At 48.3% G+C, this 10,339-nt stretch overlaps 1 protein-coding gene across 1 annotated transcript; it reads right to left on the reverse strand.

Annotated features, from left to right (window-relative positions):
* Nucleotides 1-324: 324 nt before the first annotated feature.
* Nucleotides 325-3,573, reverse strand: LOC117865324 (glycosyltransferase BC10). Its single transcript, XM_034749494.2, has 2 exons — nt 2,947-3,573; nt 325-1,093 (listed from the first exon to the last, which is right to left on the reverse strand). The coding sequence occupies exons 1-2, from the start codon at nt 3,514-3,516 to the stop codon at nt 419-421; spliced, it is 1,245 nt and encodes a 414-aa protein (XP_034605385.1). The 5' UTR covers nt 3,517-3,573; the 3' UTR covers nt 325-418.
* Between the last annotated feature and the right edge of the window lie 6,766 nt (nt 3,574-10,339).

A 10,339-nucleotide genomic window follows, 5' to 3' on the forward strand; every position in this document is an offset into this window, starting at 1 on the left:
TATATAGTTTACTTCCACTCCAATTTCTCCGGACTACGTTGCATTAAGGATAACCCCTTCTTAGATACCAAAAAAGATTTTGATTCTCAAATAAAGGTAATTTCATATGCCAGATTTCTTAGCATTTTGAATACCATTGTAGACAAGGAACTTATAGATTGAGCTTACCGAGTAATAAATACCATTCCTGTTGATCTTAATTTAATCTTATCGTCGTTCTCATTCAACTAAATATTCACAATTATTGCAACTACAAGTCATGCCATTGTACAAGTTTGTTACGGGTTTATTTGATTTCTTGAAGCTGAGATTCCGAACTTACAGTGAGTGTAATTTCCAGCTAAACATTATATTACCGTCATCATCAACCAGACACAAGGAAGAATACAATGATACTTCTACAGTCTTGATCACTGCCTCACCCAAACCCCATAACCTTGGGAGCCAAGCGTAGCAGCGGCTCGAGCGTGTCCGGCGCGAACTTGCGCGCGAACAGATAGCAGACGCCGCTGGCCCCGTCACGGTAGCCGGTGCAGTGCTCGCCGGCGCCGCGGCCTCCTCGTCGTCCCCTGATCTCCCCGATCAGCTCCTCCGTCACGTCCCGCGCGCCATGGGTGCGCGGGTGGGATCCCCCGCGCCTCCAGTCCGCGTACGTGAGCGTCCGGTTAGCGTTGCGCCGCTCCCACCCCAGCATGCTCAGCAGCGTCGGCAGGTAGTGCTCCTCCGCGAAGCAGACCCTCCGGCGCGCGCAGAACTCGAGGAACGCCGGGAGGTAGGTGGCGTCGGCGACGAGCTCCAGCGCGAGGGCGCGGTCCATCTCGAACCACTGCGCGCCCTTGCGCCACTGCGCGAGCGTGATGTTGCCGCGGCTGCCGAAGAAGGGGTTGTAGCGGACCTCGCTGTCGCGGTTGACGAAGCTGTCGACGAAGCTGGTGTTGGAGCCGGTGAGCAGGGCGTGCACGGTGGTGAGGTTGTAGATGGGGATGCACGACTCCGAGAGCAGCACGAAGCGCTCGTTGCCGACGTCCAGGAGCGCGTTGGCCACCAGCCGCCGCTCAGCCGACACCAGGGACACGCCTCCCCAGGACGTTTTCTGCAGCCATGCGTGTCAAGCTCATTTCAATTCTCAATTGTTGGCGATGCAAGTGCTAATTAGATCGATCATCATTGCCAGTTTATATGCTCTATCTTTGCATTGATAGATGATTAGGTTAATGCCAATCCATAGTATCATAGTCCGATATCCAAGGATGCTATATAGGATAAAAAGTATTACTTATGTCACAAATTGTAGTTCGTTTTGATTTTTTTGATACATACAGTTTTTACTATGCACATAGATATAGCGTATGTATAGATGCATAGCAAAAATTATGAACCTAGGAAGATAGAAAAGATCCAAAATTTGAAACGGAGGAAGTATAATACTAGTAGGAAGATACACCGTCAACAAATGCATGGTATAATACTTCAATATGGAAGACAATTAATTACATTAAACTATGCCAGAATATAAGATACCATGCCCGAGCTGTATCATATACAACATACAGCTTTCATATCTCTTCTATTAAATTGTACTCCTATGTCACATTTTTAAGATGCACTACCGGAAATCTCTAATTTGCCGAGTGTTTTTTTTTGCCGAGTGTATTTCATCGGGCACTCGGTAAAGCTCTCTTCGCCGAGTGTTTCGTGAAAAACACTCGGCAAAATAATTACACTCGACAAATAAAAGGTTTGCCGAGTGTTTTCTTTTTAGCACTCGGCAAACAAAGAGTTTGCCAAGTGTTTTCTTTTCCGCACTCGGCAAAAAAAAATTTTAAAAGAAAAAAAGAAAAAAAACTTTGCCGAGTGTCCCCATCCGGACACTCGGCAAACAACAAAAATATCTACTTTAGCGCGCCCCCCTTCCAGCGCCCGCCCACTCCGCAACACCGGCGCCTCCTCCTTCCCCCAGCTCCCTCTCCCTGCCACCGGCGCCCCTTCGCCTCCCTCGTGCTCGCCGGCCCGATCCCTCCATCTTCGGCCCCTCCCTCTCCCCACTAGCGGGCCAGATCCGGCGGCCGGGCCCCTCCCTCTCCCAACCGGCGAGCGAGATCTGGCGGCCGGGCGAGGGCGGCTCGAGGGAGGGGGCTTCGGCGGCGGCGGCTCGAGGAGGGGGCTCGGCGGCGGACAGATCCGGCCGGAGCTCGGCGGCCTCCTTCTCCCTCCTCCCTCCCCTCCTTCTCCCGCCGCCCCCTCCCCCTCCCCACCGGCGGGCGAGATCTGGCGGCCGGGTGAGGTCCCTCCGCCTCCCTCTCCCCACCGGCGGCCAGATCCGGGCTCGGCGGCGGCCGGTCGACGGGAGGAGGCTCTGCGGCGGCGGGCATGTGCGTGGGGTGGCAGTGGCGGCGGCGTGGGGCGGTAGTGGCGGCCGGTTGTGGTGGGGGCCAGTGGTGGCGGCATGGGGCGGCAGCGGCGGCCGGTGGTAGCGGCGTGGGGCGGGTCGAGGCGGCCGGCGCGGGCGGGTCGTGCGGCAGCGGGGCGTGGCGGCGCCGGTGTGTGCAGGTGTGGTGGCGGTGGTGGTGGCGGCGGCCGGTGGTGCAGTGTGTGGTAGCTGTGGTGGTGCCGGAGACCGGTGGTGGTGGCGGCGGCCGGATGTTTTTTCTATTTTTTTTGAAAAATTGGTTGCCGAGTGTTTTTGGCACTTGACGAAACACTTTGCCGAGTGCCCGACACAAAACACTCGGTGAATCAGCGTTTGCTGGTAGTTTTTTTGCCGTGTGTCATATACCGAGTGTTACACAAACGCTTTGCTGAGTATTTTTCGGGCTTCGCCGAGTGCCCCTGGCACTCGGCGAAGTCCTTGTGTCCGGTAGTGAAGATCGTACGCGGTCACTCATTAATGAGTACAGTATGATACAATGTACCGATCGGTAGAACGGCGTAGGAGATTATTCTTACCTGGCTGGGAATCATGCGACCGTAGAACACCGAGTCCTTGGGCGGCGAGCCGGTGTAGGAGGGATCCGTGTGCACGTAGATGGAGTAGAGGCCCTCGTGCCCCTGGAAGAACTTCTCCCACAGAGGCCGCAGCGGCATCTCGCCCCTCACCAGGAACAAGAAGGCAACCTTGGGCACGCGGTGGAACGGCGTGCTCCGCACCTTCGGCGCCATGGACGCCCACCAGAGCAGCTCCTCGTCGGTCATGTTGCTCTTGATGGCATCGCTCGGCGCAAGGAAGCCCATGAAACCCATTTGCCGGTTTTGTGCTGGCGCCGACGGTGCAGGCGGAGGTGGTGGTGATGGTGGAGGCTGCAGGGGCGGCGGCGGAGGCGACAGTGGAGGCGGCGATGGCACAGTGGCAGTGGGCAATGGTGGCACGAAAGGGAGGTAGAAGTTTGGGAACTTGGCGTTGGAGGTCATGCCCAGAACGAAGCCCAAGGAGAAGAAGATAAGCATGGGTACGACGACGAGCAGTTTCCTGCCTACATCCTGGGACGCCCGGATGGGCGTGTTTGTGTCGTTTTTCATGGCTTAGCTACAAGGACCGAAATATTGCAGCAGCCATGTTTATATGTTCCTGCAAGTCAACTACTCCGTTGAGGTGACGGTGAAGAGACGCACTCCACATCTCCACTTTGCTTCCTCTGCAAATTTACATGTGTGGCTTGTGGTTGCAAAAGCCTGCCGTTGACTCAACAAAGTAAATGCCAATTCGGACCCAAATATGCAACTGGAGATAGCGATCTATGTACTCCCTTCATTTCAAATTGCAGGTCATTTTGACTTTCAAAATACACGATTTTTACTATGCACCTAGATATAGTTACGTCTAGATGCATCGCAAAATTTATATATTTAGAAAAGCTAAAATGATCTATAATTTGGAACGGAGAGTATGATTTATAATGATTTTATTATTGTTGTATTTAATCCCAGTTTAATCATACAGCTGGGCCGATCAGGGGCCAAAATAGATAAGGAAATTTCTATATGTTATTAAGGGACTAAATCACGTTCCCAAATCCCAATCAACAACTTCTCGTCAAGAAGCACGAACGTCAATCTCTGTGCAAACCAAATTGGCCTGAAAAATTGTGAAGTAACTTGTACCCTTATGAAAAATTCAGGCGAATAAAACTCAATAATACTACACAGTTAATCTAGTTTTAGAATCATTTACGGCGTATTATTATGGTTAGATCGAGACGAACCATATGTTAAGTGAATGGTAAACGCCAAAGATTGGATATGGTCATATTGGTTTAGGAAGGAAACTTAGGATTGACGTAACTGAGAGGTAGAGTATACGAGGAGGATACGTAACACATACAGTGCATATTCTCAGTTTCTATATTATAAGTGGGGTAAATATATAGGAAAAAGCTATCGTGCGCATGGTCGCGACCTTGCGTGGCCCGTGCATGAGCTGTTGGATCGTGGGTTGATTAAGATGGGTTTTTAACTAATTAAAGGTGCATTTATAGGCTACTTAAAAACTAATTGAAGGTGCATTTATAGGCTACTAAAATCGTGTGGGGTGAAGTAGATTGTACAGCCCAAGTGTTTATTATTGTGTTTGGACTTTTAAAAATGCGATAATTTTCATATGGAGTATCCGTCACTACAGGAAACAATAAAGTTGCCGAGTGTAAAATGTCCACCGAGTGTATTATCTCGGGCACTCGGCAAAGGCCGTGTTTGCCGAGTGTATCCGTGAAAACACTCGGCAAACATATTACACTCGGTGAAAATACTATTTGCCGAGTGTCAAAAAAAAACACTCGGCAAACTCACGGGGGACACTCGGCAAACAACAGACACTCGGCAACCCTTAAGCACGTGACTAGCATGTGCGGCGTCCGTTAGGGGGTGTGCCGGACGTTAGTTGTTTGCCGAGTGTCCCCCGTCGATACTCGGCAAAGATCAAGGTTTGCCGAGTGTTAAATGCGACACTCGGCAAAGATCAATGTTTGCCGAGTGTTTTGATGGGACACTCGGCAAACATGAAGATTTGCCGAGTGTTTTTTGAGACACTCGGCAAAACTAAAACATTTTTTCCCTCCTCCACCCTCCAAAATTTTTGTACGCCCCACATATGACATTTGGCACTGCATGTTAGAAGGTGGACTATTTATTGACTTGTTTGCTATATTTAATGAATTAATTTCATTTAGGTCCCGTTTGGATCATTGGAATTGAATTCCATTCTAATAATCATAATTTAGATACAAATTAATTAAGCTAATATAATTGTATGTGGAATATATTTGTATATTATTGTTGGCGATATGGGAGAGATACTTATGTGCTGCACTTCTATATAGGGAAGCGAGTTCAAGAGCGTGCTATAAGAATTGAATTCCATTCTAATAATCATAATCTATAGAATCAATTTCCATCTCCCACCCCATGAATTTAAGATAGGCTTATATCTAAACTTTGGAAAGTTGTGGAATGCCACGTTCCAAGATAAATTAGCCTACTCCATTAAGTAGATTCCAATTCCTTCAAATGAAGGGATCCAAACGGGGCCTTAGAGTAATTTGTTGATTTAGGTCAAATTTGAACTGCAGGTGATTGGAATAATGGAATAATATGAGTGGAAAAATCATATTCATGTTAGTGAGTCCAAATTGAGGTCTCATCCGGGAAATGAAAAGAAATTTCGAACATTTTGTTAATGAAACACGATTACGAACGTGTGGCCGAATGGTTTTTTAATTCTCAAAAATACAAACGAAGTTTGAAAATCACGAGATTTTTCAAGATGCTATGATTTCATATGCGGAGGCTATGCTAAAAAATTGAGAAGGTTTCGCACAAATTTTGACAAATGATGCTTAGAATTCGAAGCATCTCCGGAGAGGATTCGTAGAAGTTGGAAGGATCCGGTAAGATTTTGAGTCGAATCGATACTTGAATTTGTCATTGAGTTCAAATTTTTTTTATAGGCCATAGACAACATAGATTGGATCATGTCAAATTTTGGGAATTTTTCGGATCCATTTGATAATTTTTATTTATTAATTGCAAGTATATAAATTTAATAGATATAAATTAAATATGAGCTATTAATCCATGAAATAATGGAATAATATTAGTTAAAAAATGAAATACGCAATGTTTAGTGAATTTGACTAGGTTTTTGCAAAGTTTACAGACTTTTAATTACTAAAACAGTAGTTTGCACATGGAATATAACTACTGATTTGCCGAGTGTCGCAATAAGCCACTCGGCAAAACATTGGTTTGCCGAGTGTCACCCCTAGGACACTCGGCAAACATGTTCGCGGGTCCACTTCCCAGCGACGGTCCTGTTCCAAAATCCAAAAAAAAAAATAAAAAAAGCCTTTGCCGAATGCCCCTGATCTAGCACTCGGCAAAGCTTGGAAACTCCAAAAAAATTAAAAAAGGCCTTTGCCGAGTGCTCGCGATCTAGCACTCAGAAAAGCTTGGAGATTAAGTCGGCCCACACATCCGCCCTAACTCACGCACACGCACACACCCACACACCCACACGCGCCGCACGCACCGCCCGCCCGCACCCCCCCCCGCCCCACTCGCGCCGCCTGGCTGCCGGACCCCCGCCGGCCCCCGCGCCGCCCTCGGCCAGCCCCTGACCCCCCCCCCCCCAAGTGCTCAGGTAGTTTGGCCAATAGTAGGGCAAGAAATTTTGAATGGTGATGTAGGCGGGGGTTTCCGAGGAATTCAAATAACCTCTGGGTTTTTTCAGATTTGGCGAGCATCCGGAATAACTAGTGAATTGGCCAGCCCCCGCGCCGCCCCCGGTTGGGCCCCGACCCCCGGCAGCCGGCGCGCTCCGCCCGCCCCACCGGCAAAGCCCCGGCCCCCGACGCGTCGCCCCCGGCCCCGGCACTAAGGTGAGTTGATTAAACTGAATATTATCTGCAATACCTGAATATTTGAAATATTATCTTGCTTAAACTAAAATTTGCTATTAACTTGTGCGAACAACAACTAATGATGTATTTGAAATATTATCATGCTTAAACGGCATTGTCTGAAGGAGTTATTCTAATACACCATCTTTGTGTGGCATACATGAAAATGAAATCCCAGGTAGCTTATAACTTACTTGTCACTTGGAGGTTTGCATTAAGTATCAGTGCTTGTTGTGGAGTCGGCCATCGTGCCGTTGTGTTGTTGTAGATGTGATTGTCGGCCATTGAGCCATTTTATTTGATGCAGGTTATGGAAACCTCCCCGTGCAGGGGAGGTGCTGTCGAAATTTTAACTTGACAGTAGTATGTTCTTTTTTTCAGGAGAGCCTACGTTACCGTCCTCGAGTCGTCACTTTGTAGGATAGCAAGGTGAGGCATCCTACACCTCTCTTTCTGTATGATGTTCGTATATCACGTAACCTAGTTAGTCGTCTCCTGTTCGAAAGAGATACGGTTGGAAATATGCAGATCTTTGCATATCTATAACCGTATCTATTTCGAATTGTCCACATTTTTTGGACAGCCCGAGGATGTGTAGGTGGGTTTAGTATGCATGGTCTATTCCGATCCGAGATAGAGTTTCGGCAGCACCTCCCTGTTGTTCTCCGGATACACAATCTCCCATCAAGGACGTGTATTTGGAGAACAGCGGGGAGGTGCTGCCAAAATTCTATCTCGGGTCGGAGTAGACCATGGATACTAAACCCACCTACGCATCCTCGGGTGGGATTAGGACCTATCTTTACCTAATAGACAATATAGGAACGTGTATATGCAATGTGAATTTTGTATTACTCGCTTATATGCTAGAGGATGAAGGATCGTCAGTGGATGTACACGGGTCGCACTAGTCAGAATACGTTGACCAATGAATGGATTGACAAGACGGATGCTTTCTTGGAATGGGAGTTGCAAGTGTCAAAGGAGCTAGATCGACTTGGTGTCCGTGCAGGAGTTGGATTAAGCTCAGTGGGGGTGACCACAACCGTAAGGCCAACGGGATCCTTGGCCTTTTGTGCAGGGTTCACTTCCATGGCTTGGTGGTGTACGCCGGACAGCAGCAGCCGGCCTACACATGGGACCACTACGTCGCCGCCCTCGGTGTCCCTGATCGTCAACAGAGGAGATTCCCCAACATAGCGGAGCGGGTGAAGGCCGAGCTCTGGGTAAGTACTCCTCGCACTTAATTGCTCAATACATCACCTACGTTCGACATTCTTGAAATAATAACTGTATACATCGCGTCTATATGCAGGATTTCTATAGATGCCAGGAGGGATTCGAGGCCAAGGCGAAGGCCGTCTCTGATCTAGCCGCCATGAAGCTCGTGAAGGACATGCATTACGAGGCGCGCATCCAGGCCATCATCGAATTTCACGCTCAATACAGACGGATGAAGGTTAGAAAAGAGGAGGCAAGAACAATGAACCTGACCAAGGACCAATTCATGAGGGTAAGTAAAGAACGTTGATACTTACTTTATTTAAGATTAATTAGGCTCAATTTCTTTTTTTCATATGTCACACGCTTGATGATGTAGGTGCCTCCGTGGTGGTATCGTGCGCATATCCAGTGCTGGGAGAAGATGGTCGATGTGTGGTTGGAGCCCGGGTGGTTGGAGAACCACCTTGCTTGCTGGCAGCGGCGTTTGCAGATGCCGACTGCACCACACCATCAAGGCAGCCTAAGCCTTGATGAATATAGAGAAAAATGGGTACGCAACTTCAATTCTTTATTCTAACGTTCAATTCTACATAATTCCTAATCATTTTGTATTTTTTGCCGCAGTCGTCGTCACATGATGGCCGACCTTGCTCCCAGCTCAAGGCATGGGTCCTCTCCAAAAAGGGCAAGGTGACGGCCGATATCGATTTCAACCCGGACGACCCGTCCGAGGCGTACAACCATTCTAGCATACACAGTCGCGTCACCGAGTATACAGCGATGGCTAGGGAGGTTCATGAGCCAAACTTCGATCCGAGCTCCGAGGACATTGATGGAGAAATCGTGATGAGGGTGGGAGGAGGCAAGAAGCATGACTGATATTGGATTGGCGACGGCGTAATCGACACGGCCTCTACTCCCACTCTCTCCCAGATCCGAGCAAGGAGCACGGACTCGAGCCCGACGATACGGCCATGACCCACCACGTTCCAGATGGAGGCTCTCCAGGTTCTTTCTCTTCCATTCATCGTTCGTTTGTTGTTATACTTTAGCTTTGCATTATAACATTGCAATAAAATATTGTAGGCCCAGGTGGAAGCAGCAAGGAAGAAACAAGAGGAGATGGCGGCGCAGATGGAGGACATGCGGCAGAGGATGGAGGAAGAAAATCGGATGAGGATGGACCAGATGTTCCAGTACATGCAGAATTTTGCTTCGAGCATGGGTCAATCTTTGCCTCCGGCACCACCGATGATGTTCCCTCCGCCTCAGCCACCCACAACTACTCCTGTGAGTCACTTGACACATTGTGCTTAAGATTGAATACTTTAATTTTGACAACTTTAGATGTTAGCTTAGAATATCCTATCCTATGTGCAGAATCAATCGGCGGCTTCGAATAATGAAGATCAAGATTTTTCGCAGTGGTCTCCTTGGCCTCCACGGAACTAGACTTGGTTGTGAACTTGATTGAAACTAAATTGTGACTTGAACTTGGATTTATGGATTGTTTCGTGCTTATGTTGGATTATGCCTGTGATGTTTATGAATAATGCTTCTAATGGTGGTTGTGAATTATGCCTGTGATTGTTTATTACAAATGCCTGTGATGATGTGTATTGTGAATTGAGAGGGGTCCGTTATACATGACAAAACAGGTAAAAAGGGGGGTACTGACCACTTTGCCGAGTGTTACACTCGGCAAAGCCCCTCTTTAACACTCGGCAAAGTGGGCTGTTGCACCACCTGGTGCCACCTGTTTGCCGAGTGTTTTTGCCTTAACACTCGGCAAAGGGCACTTCTTTGCCGAGTGTCAGGACCACGACACTCGGCAAAGGGGCTGTAGTTGCCGTGTGCTGGCTGTCGGCAAAGTTTTCGAGTTTGCCGAGTGCCTGCTGTCTGGCACTCGGCAAAGCTGTCGTTAGCCTCGACGCCGTCAAACCTAGTGTCGCCAAGTGTGTTTTTTCGCCGAGTATTTTCTAGCCGTCAGCAAAATGGTTGCCGAGTGCACGAGTTTTGACACTCGACAAAGCAGGGTTTGCCTACACAATATTTGCCGTGTGCTATATGCCAAGTGTAACACTCGGCAAAGCCTTTGCCGAGTGTTTATTGGTCTTTGCCGAGTGCCTGTGGCACTCAGCAAATTAAGTGTTTCCCGTAGTGCATTTTCAAATCCGATTGTGCTAGCGTGTTAGTTACGATGAGATCTATGAAACAAGATCCAT

The sequence above is a fragment of the Setaria viridis genome, chromosome 7 (genome assembly GCF_005286985.2).
Source record: "Setaria viridis chromosome 7, Setaria_viridis_v4.0, whole genome shotgun sequence".
NCBI lineage: Eukaryota > Viridiplantae > Streptophyta > Magnoliopsida > Poales > Poaceae > Setaria > Setaria viridis.

Coding starts and splice junctions, on each gene's coding strand:
- LOC117865324 (XM_034749494.2), bottom strand. CDS start 3,516: ATGAAAAACGACACAAACACGCCCATCCGGGCGTCCCAGGATGTAGGC. Junction 1,094..2,946: donor GTCGCATGATTCCCAGCCAG/GTAAGAATAATC, acceptor GCATGGCTGCAG/AAAACGTCCTGGGGAGGCGT.